Raw genomic sequence first — 14,070 nt, 5'->3', positions numbered from 1 at the left:
CGTTTAATTTCCAAGTATGTATTCTCATGTTTTCAGCAAGAGAGATGCATTTAATAAATATACATCCAACTCCAGAAAAGACTAGTAGTTTAGGACTTAAAACAGCTTTCTCATGAAACACTTGATGCATGCTAATTAAGATAAACTATTTTTCACAATTTAACTTTGATGAAAAACTGAACTTATTGGTAAAAAGGACCTTAGTGTAAATTTTGCTGCTAAATTATTTATTTTCATGAATTGCAAGTTTAGAAAATTGTATCTGAAACAAACATCATCTGAGCACAATAGGATGTGCTACAGGAAAATGTGAAGGGTTTCTTCTTGCTTTTCCAGGTTTCAGATTTTATCAACTGCTCTTAAAATGTTTTATGGCTTACTCCTACCACTATTTGCCAGGCAACATCTTGAAACCAAAAGACAATTACAGGGTTGAAAAATTTGTAAATATTAGTGAAAGAAGCATCCATACAGGAAGAGTTTGGGGAATTATTTATCTTTTTAAATTTACATATCTGTGCTCACGTCACCCTTCCACCTATATCTCAAGCCTTGGAGGCTGTTCTGAATTGCAACCAAATTTATTAAAAGCTGAAAGCTTTTTTGCTATAAAACTGCATATGAAAACTACAGTATTTGCAACTGCAATATGGTAAACCAGAAAGTGGATATATACTGCTGTATTACCTTCCTAAAACATAGCCTTCATATAACAACTTAGAAAGCAACCTATTCAAAAATTCTGAAGAAAATATTCTGTCCTTAAATTACAGTTGTTGGAGGAATTTTATTTTTTTTTTTATTAAGAGGCGTTTTGTTTGGGTTTGGGAAGGGTTTTTGCTTTTTATTGCTTGAGTTGTTTTGTTTTAAATTTCAGCATAGTTTCAGGAGCACTTACTCCTACTGCTTTAACAGATCATCAGTACGGAAAAATTTACAGGTTTGCTTTACTTTTGACCTATTTCATTTTTCTTCCTGTATTTTCCTCTTGGTGTAAACTATTAAGAAAGAGTAAAAAGTATGCAAACACTGAGTTGGGATTGCTGAGCATATTAGTGTGCATATTCAGAAAATACAAACACTATTCAAGAAAAAGACCAACTGGCTTCACAACAGAGCTTTACTCCTAACCAACAAGAATCTCATTCTCTCTGTATAAGCCAAATCAAAGCCATTTTAAATGTGTGTTTCCTTCCTTTTTCTCTCACTTTTAGGGTGGTGGGTAGAAAAGGCATGAACATTACAGTTTCCTTACACTCTTAAAGGGTTTTAGAATCTAATAAAAAAAAATAACACTATCATTGCCTTCTATTTACAAGTTGCAAATACATGGGAAAAGCATACATCCATACTTTAGTTGCTTCCAAAACTTGAAATATAGGTACTGGAAAATAAACATATTTTCTGTATATAAATTGTCAAAAGACTATTGAAACTGTAGAAGAAAATATTCAAGATACAGTATTTCTATGAAGTTCAGGAAAGAAGTCATGTTTTGCAGAGATTTTCTTCTTTTGGAGGAAAAAAGCCAAACAAAAATTATAATGCAAAGAAGTGGCAAGCAGTGATACACAACCCTCATCTTTCCAAAGAAACAAGGCACTAATTTTCCCCCCCCCCCCCAAAAAAGAGTTGGCTGAAAAACATATATGAAATGGCAGTACAATAGATTAACTTCCTTGCTTGTTGAGGGAAAAAAATATATAGTGAAAACAAGTTCTATACAACACATATAAAATCTTTTCAAAAGGTTCCACAGGATCAAGGATATTCCAGTAGTATTCCACTTAGGCTCTCCCAAACACTTTGTCACAGATGACTTTGGAGTAACCTCAAGCCAGCCATTTATGTAACATCAGCAAAACACCATTGAATTTTCCATTGCTGGCAAACACTGCTTTGTCCCAAGAACAGAGCAAAAAGAGCCACACCCAGGGACTCAAACAGGAGCTGAGAAAATAACATCAGTTCTAAAAGGAGCTGGGACAAAAACACAGGATTTTTTAAAACAGGAGTTTCCCCGGGGTTGGGGAAAGGAACATCTCTTGTAAATTTTCTGATTAAACTTCAAAACGCATCTCAAGTTGTTATTAATACAGTATGTTGACTTCTCCCATTTCTTTAGATGCTTCAATATAGCATGAATATCAACAATGAAAAGAGCTCCAAAAAAATTAATTTCCTGACACTTCAGAGGCACAAGTCTATCTGTCCACAGGCAGCTGACACAGCCTTTTGAGGAAAGCAGATTGTATTAGGTTTTCGGTTAGAACTTCTCCACTTCTGCTAATTTTTTGCACTACAGCCAAACTAAGTTTCTAGCACTGTCTTTTAAAGTCTGATGATTCCTGATGATTTGATGTTCACAAACCAACATGAATGGAATTTCAGAAGTCTGCAAATCACACCAATAGAAAGACAAACAAATGATGCAAAATGGCTCAGGATAACTTTGACAACAGCATTTGAAATCATTCAACAAACAAGAAACAGTACAAATTTTGGTATTTGTAACTATTTTTAAAAAGACTTACCCTCTTGCAGGATCTAAGGCAATTGCTCTGGGTTGATCCAATTCTTGCCAAAACAAAACTTTCCTCAGTGATCCATCTAAGTTAGAAACCTCAATCCGATTTGTTTCTGAATCTGTCCAGTACAACTTCTCCCCCAGCCAGTCACAGGCCAGCCCGTCGGGCGACAGAAGTCCAGAAACGACCACATTTTGTACACTCCCAGATTTATTGAACTCTGTCCGTTTGATGGCTTCCTCGCTGACATCACTCCAGTAAATCAAGCCCTTGAGGAACACAAAGTCCACTGCAGCCGCGTCCTCCAGGCCCCCAACAATCACTGTGGCGTTCTCCTTGCCATGGGCAGCATCCACCAGCCGCAGATCCCGGCGGTTCGCGTACAGAAGTAGCGGAGCGGCTGCACACAGGACAGAAACAGGGGAGACAGACAGACAGATGTGATACCATCACTCATATCAAGCATAACTTGCACTATGATGGTGCATCAGGCCATCAGTAGCTACTGATTAAATACTCTTTACAAAAATAAGAAGTACTGGGGAGACATTTTGAAGTTTGAATAAGAAGCACCAGCTTAAAGCTTTTCAACTTGATTATAAGTCTTTGTAATGGGCAGCTCACTCTTCTGGGTTGTGCATTATTAAAATAACATTAAAGAAGAAGGGAGAGAACAAAAAAAATGGAGGTTTGAAATTGCCCAAATTACATTGCTCTATAGAGAAGGATCAGAAAGACAAGAGCAAAGCAGTTTTCTAAGCACTCAGTACTGGCTCACCTGAGAATGGATTTTCTTGATAGAATTTAGTAATATACACCCCACCTCTATAGAAGTATAATTCACATCAAGCTATCAGAGCAATCTGCATGTCAATACTCCCTGAAATTATATATCTCAAACATTTATGTATAGTACATAAAAATACAAAATTCATTTCATAGCATCAGGCAAATAAATACTGGTTTAGCATGCTGAAGGTGGTATAAGGAGGCAGGAAGAAAAAAATATACAGGAATGGACAACACAGTTCTTTCAAACTCAGCTCTACCATTCCTGCTTAGTTCTCTAACACAAAACCTTCCTTTTATGTGCTTTATTTGCATACTCTGTCAGTTTGCACAGTCTGTATATTTTTCATAACAACACCTAAAATGACTAATGTAAAGCAGTAACCATGAAAAAAGACAGTTTCTTAAATGTAGTATGTCTGCTTAATTGTCCTTAACCACAAACTATATATGGCATTATGAAAATTCCAGCCTCATTCCTACTTCAATGAAAGGTTCAGAAAAACACTACATTTGTATAAGGCAGACAATGACACCCTTCGAATATCAGAAAAGATTTCTACCTTTCCCTGTATTTACTCAGCAACTCTAGCACTAGAGCTCTACAGAAGCATTTAGATCCATAAATACTCCTCTATCTGTCACCACAAATTTCACAGGGATCGTTCAGATTTATTCCTCAGCATAGATGGGCACTTCAAATTTGCAGCAGGATGGAAGTCCTAACCAAAAGATCAAAATTTACAGAGCCGAGGTTATGCATGGCTCAGTAATGTCAAAAAGCCACACTGCCAAAAGAGGAACAGTTCCCTGTATGACAAACTCACACTGAAATTAGAAATAATAACAGACTTCAGTAAATTCAAAAGCTGGTTTCCAAGATCAGACTACTCCCCTCACTATCTTATCACAAAACAATTTCTCAAAGACACGGTCGCATCTGAATTGGGAGAAACTGAAAGAACTAAGAAAGTTCCTTCACCTACTTGCAATTAAATGAGTTCTATATATGTTTCAGGATGGTGGGAGTTTTGCTGGTTTTTAAGAAAACTGAATTGCTTAGTCTGTCATTCTAAATTTAGAAACACTGAATATAACTTGATTTATGATGAACTTTAGGTAGAAGAAGGGAGGGCTGAAACTTGCATGTTAAGCTTTCCAATTTGTTGTTACATTCAGAAATTAAGCCTGCATCACCAAAATAATAAAAACCAGGTTTGTTCCACTCCACCTCCAGTCCTCCCCAGAAAACACGAAGGCTTCAATGTGCTATAAAACCCAGTTACTGAAGTTACTGAAGGCAGCATTTGGACGGGGTGTCATCTCTGCATTTACTTCACCCAGGCAGCAGTGCCAAGAGCTAAACTGTGCCAGAAGATCCCAACCTGTCCCAACTTCAAAAGCACAGGACACTGAAGAGACTGCTTTCTTGAATAATGTAGTTATGAACTGTACTAATGATCTGGGAAGAAGTCCAAGAATGTCTCCTTTCAAAGCTGGGCAACCATTTGGCAGTTTAAGTTGTAATGAGGCAAAAAGATACAAATCGGATATTTTTTTTTTAAGAAGCTGAACTCTTTATATGTTTTGATTTCTCTTTCTATAGCCACAATAATAAAATATAGTGTAACTGCAGCAAATTACAATACATTGAACAGAAGAACATTCTTGAAAGATAAAAACACCTATCCTGGAAATAAAAACCAGAAATAGTAATGAATATTACCATGTCCTCTATGACCTGAGAGGCCTACATGCAGGTAATTCTTCTAATTAAAGTATCCAATACAGAGTAAAAGCTATGCTTAGCTATAAACTAAGATTTTTTTAGTACCCACCAACAGAAACAAATCTTTCCTTATAGAACACAAAAGTTACCAAAACTCAGGTTTTACATATTTCAACAGCAACAAAAATAATTTACATGTTAAGAAACTTCTGCCAGTAGTGGTCACTGAGTCTGTAACTGTTTCTTAACTCCAGTATTCAGGTAAGATCTTAAGTTTAGCACATGCAGTATTAAGGTCCAAACATTGTCTTTTATGCCTTACTTTTACAACTAGAATTCTACCAGCATCCTTCTTCCCACTGCCAAACTCCAGTTCATACACCACGTATTTCTCTTGGCTGCAACTCCTGTCTCTCTTACTGAAAGTTGCTAATCCCTAGGACACTCAAGTCTGCTTTCCCTTACACTTATTTACTCAGGTCTTGCTTTGTACATCTGACTTAAGGGCATCTATTACAGGCATAAAAATGCTGCCTCTCACAGGATGCAAAGTGATGAACCAACATAAAACAAGCACTTTACCAGCTAAAAAGGTTTTTTAATCTTTTTGGTGTTTAAGAGGCAATTATAAGCTGTCAGAATTTGTCATGCTTTTTTTAACTGGTCCAGTGGCCTTTTCCACAAATTCCCAGCTTCTCCTTTCTACCTAGAGTGACCCAGGACAGCTCTGGGTGCTGTAAGGCAAGACCAGTGATACCTTCAAGGTGCGCATTCTTTCACTGACATGGAGTTTAGCCTGGCTAAAGCAATTAGTCTCATTTCCACCAAATCCTTTTTTCTCAGTTCCAAGCCCCAGCAATGCTGTTCTCCCCCTTCCCTCAGTTAAGGGCCCCTCCCCAAGCTGATTCAAACCATTATGTCAGCAAAAGGTTTGACTGGGTTAGCAAGTTGAATCAACTCAAGAACTGCTCCAGCGAACTCCAAAGCTGACATAAGGCATGCAGCAGGGAGCTGGAAGGGGAAGCAGTTCTCCCCCCTCCACTGGCAGCCTGCTGGATTTGCTCAAGATGAAACTGCAGCCATCTCCTTTCTCCCCAGCTTCCTTTCCAGCCCTTTTTGGACCCCTCTTTTGCACTGGCTCAAGCACTTGTCCTGTGCCATGGCAAAACAATGCAAGAAGCTAAACCAGCAGAAGGCTACCAAGCTCTCCCTACCACCTGCCAAAAAGCAGTTTTTAGCCAGCCATCATCCAGAATCAGTTCAGACGAAAAATCAAATCAATCTAAGCACTAGCACAGCATGGGAAGGAAGGACTGAATCAGCTTTGACTAATTATTAGAACCAGTTCCTCATGAACCTCCAGTTAAGGAACAGGACTCGGAGAAGAGATGGCCACTGATACGTTGTGGCAACCTGCCACAGAATCACAGTTTGGAAACCACTGAACAACTGCTGACATTGTGGGAAGAAATATCCACATAGAAGTCACAGGTAAGAAACCCCACAGACTGTCACACTGGAGGATGATGTTGAGTTGGGAAGGGAATACTCGCCATCTTTTAAAAGTCTTGCTGAAGAACTCTGAGCATCTAAAGTGAATTGGTAATGCCAAGCACACTTCTGTGAGGACAGCAAATATGAGGACTGGAGAAAAGATGAGACACAGTGATGAAATGTACTAAATATGTGCTGACCTGGATGAGACACAGTAAGCAAGGACTCCACATGCATTGACAGAATGACGTGTACTCATATCCAGCTCACAAGAGAAGGAAAAGCAGGTAAATGAACATAGAAAACCAGCCAAGAACATTAATTGCAACCTCCCTTAAACCATTCAATACAGAAAACTCCTTGTATGCAATACAGTAATCATCCCCAAGATGTTCCACAGAGAACCAACACAAGAATGTAAGGAAAACTTACATTTAGACTGGCACAAGGCTTCTAGAGCAGTCAGTTATGAGGACTGTCCCTTCCCTCCCTGGGTTTCAAATTCCTTCATCACTGCTCATGCTTCTAAGAAATTCTGTATATTTATTTTCTGCAAATGTTCAAGTTTTGCTACTCAGTTTGGAGAAGCAAGAATGAAAAGATTGAGGTAGTATTGGGAATAAAGCCTGGGAGACTTGTATCAAATAAGAGAGACAATTTGAAAATTGACATAGTTTTTTTTCAAATAGCAGGGAGCCAGCCTCAAGAAGCTTACACAGAGATGGTTTATATTTTCAAGCAAACGATAAAATCACCAGGAAATACATAAGTGTTTTAAGCACAGCAAGCAACAGGCCAGGATTTTGCACCAAGTTCTCCGTCACAGCACTTTCCCAATTTTTTCCATGCAATACACAATTCCATACATTTTTAAAAATAAGAATAATGAACTGACTTACTAGTGTCTGCCATCCCTCCTTCACTGTGAACAGAGAGCAGTCTACTCTCAGAGCCTCCTTATTCTCACAAATATACTTGCAGGACACAGCAGGCAACCAGGAATTCAGCAAATGAGAATGAGGCAGCCCAAACTTGGCAGAAAGGACGTTTTCTCTTTTCAGCTAACCTAAAGTATATTCCTCAGGCTAAAGCCATGCAAAGGCTGTTCAAATGGTAACTCAAAAGGTCACAGGAGCAGCAGGCCAGCGAAGGAGATTAGTAGCCATATCAGTGCAACAGCAAAGACACCAAGCTAGGCAATAATAGCATTTGGATTCTGCACTAAACTTTACTGTTTTCAGGCCTTTGGCCAGTTACTAGCTGAAGAGATCAAGACAACCTGCAGGACTAGCTAGTACAGAGGCAGTAAGTCATCTTTTAGCCTGCTAAAAATAGGAAAAAAATTACCTTACTAAAGATAGAAGGATGGAGACATGAGAATTAGAGTAGGAAAAAAGAAAAGAAACAGGGCTTCAGGGAATGATAGAAATATGAGGTCCAGGCGTAAAAAAGCCAACAGACCTGCCAGATTATAGCAAAAGCACTCATGACTGAAGTACACCATGAAGTCCCAGCCTATGACAGGCAAAAACTTTCTGAATAGTAGGCATCACCTGCCAAATCATCCCACTGGCAACAGAGCCATACAGCAGGATTAACTGTGTGGCTCTTCTCAGAGCTAGGTAGCACAGTCATACAGATCCTTTGTCCGCCTTTCTGTAACGTGTATTCCCCTGTTCTGAAGTTCTTTTGATTGCACTCTTATGGGGGTGGAACACAGCACTTTAGCTCTGACATTTTTCTAGCTTTCTGCTCTGAATCTACCTGGCTGACAACAGGATGAGCAGAGAGCTGATGCTCCCTGGTCAGGCATCAGCTTGCAGCTGCATTGCCATAAAACACTACCACCACCTTCTTCCATGACCCTTCTGCTTAAAGAGCAGCAGCAAAATAAAGGTGACCTGGCACTTTCTGGAAACAAACTGCAGGCTATGGAAAGCAGAAAGGCTCCTTAGGGATGTGTAATCAAATATTTCCATGATCCACATTAATGTCTGCAGAACTTCAACATTATACAGCTCATTTTCTCAAGTGTCCTCGTAATCTTCCTTCAGCATTCTTACAGCCTCTCAAACGGTTGTCAGAATAACACATAGCACTGCAGATGAAGTCATACCAGTTCCACATACGTTGGCAATACTTCCCCAGTTCTACTGGCAACACCCATGTTTAAATCGACACAATCTGTTTAATGAAAAAGTTAGTTAGCAAGCACCTCTCCTGAGGAAAGAAGTCTTGTTTGGCTCTACCAATGAGAGTTCCACATCTGAACAGGGATGGTATTCTCTAAGTGCTGTGATGACAGGGAAGGCAACTGGACCACACTTAAACAAAACACTGCCCTTCACACCTTCTGGCATCACCTTTTCCTACAGCATTTTTAACAGTAAGAAAACAAAACAAAAGTCTTGATCATATTCCTCAGGAAGCTGTTGAAGCTGAGTCCATCCGAGAGGAGATGTGGATGATGAAGGAGAGTGCCAAGACATGACACAGTGGTGCTGTGACAGCAGGAGCTCATTTCCCAAATTCTAGGAAGGCTAAAGGCCGCAAGACTTTGTACACCCTGGCAAGCCAAGGTGGGAATTCCCCAAGGTTTGCTGCTACTCTGGAGCAATTGCAGCTCATGATGTATTCCAGCCTAAACAGCTCACACTTGAGGGTGCACATGAGGTTGGGAATGGCCTGGGAGTGTTACTCTCAGTCACTCCTACCAGCTCACTCATCTCCTTTGCTGGAGTGTAACCCAAGTACATGACAACAGCCCAAGCCTTACCTTGACTGCTGTTAGTTCCACATGGATCAAAGAATTCACACCCTCAGCAACAGCACACATCTAATAAACTAGGCCTTTCTCCACACTGACAAAAAGTTCACAGGCAATGAAGCACTCTCAGATGACTTTTCCAACAATTTATCCAAGGTTGCACACCAGCCTAAAAGATACTCAAAAAATATTTATTGAAGTGTGTCAGTTTGTCTCACTAAGTAAAAACCAAATCAAACAAAACAGCTTATTTATTCTGTTTTGAAGTTGGGGATTTTTAAAGCACTATCAGGAAGTTGCTTTAAAGCAGGAACACAGAACTTAGCACAAAAAAAATCTCATCAAATGAAAAGTTAGGGACTGTTTTTAATGGGTAAGGAAAGATGTGCACATACTTCAATAAATTTGAGAATTATTGGACATTTTATTTTGTGAAAAAATGTAGCATACTTTTAACTCTTATATTTTAATATCCCAGCACTATTAATGTCAAATGTTCAAAAGGCTTACATTTGATGTAATGACACACAGGGGAAAAAGAAAAATCAAACAAACTACCCCATAAAAAACAACACACACACACACATATATGCAGGATCCCTTGGAAAGGGTGAATGACCTTGTCTTTTTCATAATGAATGGGACTCATTTCTAGAAATCCAAAAGAAAAACAAACCTATAAACACAAAACCACGCAACTTGGAATTATCTTACTCATTTTACCATAACCCACAGGGTAAAAGGGTAACTGCTAAACTTCAGTTAAGTTTTTGAGCTATATGAACATCACCACATTTTCTAAATGGACATAATAAGACTCACCACAAGGTCTACAAATTCCTCCTCATTATTCTTAATATTCTTTCTCTATTCATCTGTGTGTGGACAAGAGGATTCTTGAATTTTCAAAGTGTTAATATTTTAATTAACACTAATACTATGAGTATAAGCAGGAGTTTTGACAGAATAACTAAGGAAGCAAAGTTTGAAGTCCTATGACACCTTAAATCTCTATTACTTTCCACATATCCTTAACTTCCAGAATTCCAGCAAACATATCAGCAACTTTCTAGAAGCATGAACTCTCTGACAATGGACAGAGGAGAATCTTTGTTATTAAGGAGTTCTAGAGGCACTAATAGTTAAAAAACCCAAGCACACTACATACAAACTATATTTTTCCTCTGAGAACAGATTGGGCAGAGAGGGGATGAATAAGGGGAAAAATATAAAGGTATCATAGGGAAGAAAACAAACAATTTTTGATTAAGCAGAATTATATAGCTAGTTGATTAAATTTTTCTGTCTCAAATATGATTACTTTTAAAATTGGACATCAAAAACTCACACATGGACCTCATAAACAGAATTAAAACTATAATCCCATTATTGCCACATTGATTATATCACAAGGGAGTAGTTCTATTTAGGTAATGTGATCCTGTAACAAGACACTAAAAAAATCTGTATGAATGTTGCCATTTTCCATGTATGTTCATATTTAAAACAGTTCCTTATTGTTCTCTCCATATAAATACTGAAGCTCAAGAAACATTCCATCTTTTAAACTGACATGCTTCTTTCTCCAAGTAGTTTATAACATTTTGCAAATGAAACAAAGTTTTACTAACCAAAGCATTGCTTCTTTTAACTTAGACTTTGACTGGTTAATTTCTTATAAGTCTATTAAGAACAAAGTATTACAGACAAAGGTATTAACAATATTCCCATTCTATTCATAGACTGACATGTTTGACTCCATTTCAAAATTAGTGGGGAACTGTGCCAACTACATGAAAATTGAAAGGTCTGCAGCAAGACAATAATGAGACAAAATCCCCACCCTATTTTCATAACCATTTCACCAGAGAACATATCAAAAAGCAGAAATGACAACAAGATCATTTCTAGTTGCAAATGCAAGCGCTATGTTCTAAGTTTGCCCATGTGGAACAAATAGCAAGCCTTTCACATTGTGAATGTCCTGACATAAATATTTATAAACTACAAGGATATCTAGAGAGTTTAATGAAGTCTCCCTATGTCAGCTTGCCTGGCAAATATATAAATTGGAAAATGTTAATTAATATTTAGTGTGTCAATACCCAGCATTTATGTATAATCCATTAAAGATCCAAAGATTTCCCTTTTCAAGCCTTGGACAATTACCAGAAAAGAATGACAGCCTCTTCATTTGGAGCACTGTGTATTCTGTACCTCTGCAAGTGGTACATACTTTGAAGCCACACCTGATGCGTAAGCTGAAAAACTAAGGGTTATTAGGAGAGCATGTACTTCGTTCACTGAATGGTAATTACACTTTGGAAGAGTCATCACTACAAAGTGCTCGGCACAGAAGAAGTAGAAGCACTGGCTACTGGCTCATCCCAAACCTCATATGCACACATCAACAGTCACCCTTAGTGAGCCACAGCATTTAAAACTCATTTAAAACTGAGGGCTCAGTTTTAAGCAGGGAGCACCAACTGAAAACACAAGCAGACCATCCTTGAAGGCTGCAGGGCAGCTGCATTCCCCTCCGCATCTTTCTAAGCAACATTCACCTCTTACTGGTACAATTCCATCTGAGGGAAATTCCTTGTCAACCTGAATTCTACCCAAATCTCTCAGGTGAGGTGAAACATGAGGGCTCCCCAACAGGAGAACTGGAGAAGGACCTGAGCAAGTAGGCAATCAAACAACTCCCAGACACAGCAGAACCACCAGCTCAGACAGAAGCAGGAGCATGCAATAAAGCTTTAGCTCTAACTGCATTTCTGGTGCCACACAATAGTAACATGGACACCTCCCAAAAAGTACAAGAAAATTTTGAGGATGCCACCAGCAAAGCAACTCAAATATTTAGCATTTCTTAGGAAATTAATGAGGTTAAATATATTTGGGACAAAGAATATAGTATTAAAGCCTGCAGACTGGCTACCAGAGGATATGCATGGTGACAGAGCAGAAACTGAGACCTGTTTCTCTGTTTTCCTGCCCTAGCCCACTCCCTCAGAGGGAAGAAAAAATATCTTCACTCTACTTAGTTTAAACTAAAAAGTAAATCCCATATTACAAGCACTGCAGCAGATATTTTTGAAATGCGACATCATCATAAAGGTGGATTACAGATGTCCAAAGGAATCAGATTTCTCCAGCTCCCAAAGACAGAGCTTAAAAGGTTCCTATATGCCCAATCCTTAAGAAAAAACAAAACAAAACAAAACCCTTCTACATATTCTACACCTCATAGCCAAATTCCTTACCTAGAACTCAGAGAATGCAGATTGAAGCAATTCTCTAGGGAAAAAGAAACGTGAATACAGTTCATGCCCCTCTAACCAGTATTGCTGAGAAACAAGAACAAAGCTTTCCACCTGAATATCTTCATATAACTCATGTTGAAGGATACAAGTCTTTTACCTGCATATACCTCTGATCAGAACTTTCCTGTTTCTTCAGAACTTCCCCATATCTTGTCAGAAATGCTACTTTACCTCACCTCTAAGACGGAGTAAAAAATGCCATCAAAGTTTTTATATCCTAATTTTTCAGTTTTAAATAAAAGCAAAAGCAATCTGGAGATAACTAAACTATATCACAGAAATGCAATTGAAAGAACTATAAAATTAATAGTGGATTTTGGAACAACTTAGATCACACTAATTTTAGACTATTCTATGAAAATATTAAAGAGGGCAATAGCAGACAAGGGCACACTGATTTCTGAGGAATCATGCAATGAAGAAACATAACTGGAAAACTGTTGATTCAAGCTTGAGTGAAGAAACAGACCATGATTATTTTAAATATATATATATATATTTCCAAGTTTTATTGCCATAGTATTGTACAGTCTCTAGGTGAAGAGACCCTTCACCTGAATGTAAATGTGAAATGGCACCTGAAACGCCGCATTTGGTCTCCAACCTGAGTGCTTCAGGAGCAAAAACCTATTCCTTATCCCCTTCTCTGACTTCCGGTAGAAAAATAAGTGCACACACCATCAAAGTTTAGCAAAGTTTCGAACACACCACAGCTTAGCAAAGTTTCGAACATTAAACTCCTCTAAACAACATGCAAATAGATCTGTCTTTGAAAAACCACAAAAAAAAACAAGGATCTGTTTATGAAAACAGAAACAATGGATTAAAAACAATTAAAACAGTAACAATATTACAACAATAATAATGGATTCAAACAAACTCTTTTCTGAACTCTAGGGAAGCATAGTTTTAAAATACCAATTACTAAAAAGGCATTTTCATTTCTTCACTATCTGATCTGACCCTAAACACAGAGGACTATAAATTTCAGTAGGTTTGCACAAATATCCTTTATAAGATTTCTATTCAAGCAAGAGCTTTATGCACTGCCTGCATGATCAATGTTTAAAGCCAAAACAAAACAGCAATTGCATGCTGGCTGGAGAGCTATTTCAGGAAGAAACCAAGCCATGAACAGTGGGGTAGGAAACCTCTCTTTATCACTTTTTAAAAAGTTGAAACCTCAGTTTCACAGTTATCTATAGCATCCTGACAGATGTGATGACGCTGCTTTTGCCTCTTTGCAGCTGTCAGTTATCTAAAAATTATCTCTCTGGTTTCACAGCTGTCCTGAAGAACACCTCAAAGTTGCCAGGGAGCAGCCTTAAGTCCACTCCTCTGGAATACCCTAAGGAAGTGGCTTCAAGAAGCACTGCTGGTCAGAGAGGTGGAAGCCCAATCTCCCAAATCAAACCTTGGGCAAAGAGGACAGAACAG

The 14,070-nt window shown here is 38.4% G+C and overlaps 1 protein-coding gene across 5 annotated transcripts in view; it reads right to left on the bottom strand.

The window, feature by feature from the left end:
• LRP6 (LDL receptor related protein 6) overlaps positions 1–14,070 on the bottom strand; it is a 119,636-nt gene that overhangs the window by 102,582 nt on the left and 2,984 nt on the right. For 3 of the 5 annotated variants that reach the window (XM_086885887.1, XM_086885888.1, XM_086885886.1), the window contains exon 2: positions 2,535–2,928. In XM_086885887.1, coding sequence (XP_086742013.1) covers positions 2,535–2,928 — 394 coding nt within the window. Of the gene's footprint in view, positions 1–2,534; positions 2,929–9,316; positions 13,313–14,070 lie in introns of those variants that run through there. The other 2 variants (XM_086885889.1, XM_086885890.1) reach the window with 1 other exon arrangement.

This window comes from Cyanistes caeruleus, chromosome 4, assembly GCF_971803275.1.
Source record: "Cyanistes caeruleus chromosome 4, bCyaCae1.hap1.1, whole genome shotgun sequence".
NCBI classification, from domain to species: domain Eukaryota; kingdom Metazoa; phylum Chordata; class Aves; order Passeriformes; family Paridae; genus Cyanistes; species Cyanistes caeruleus.
This window is presented reverse-complemented; position numbering and strand designations above follow the sequence as displayed.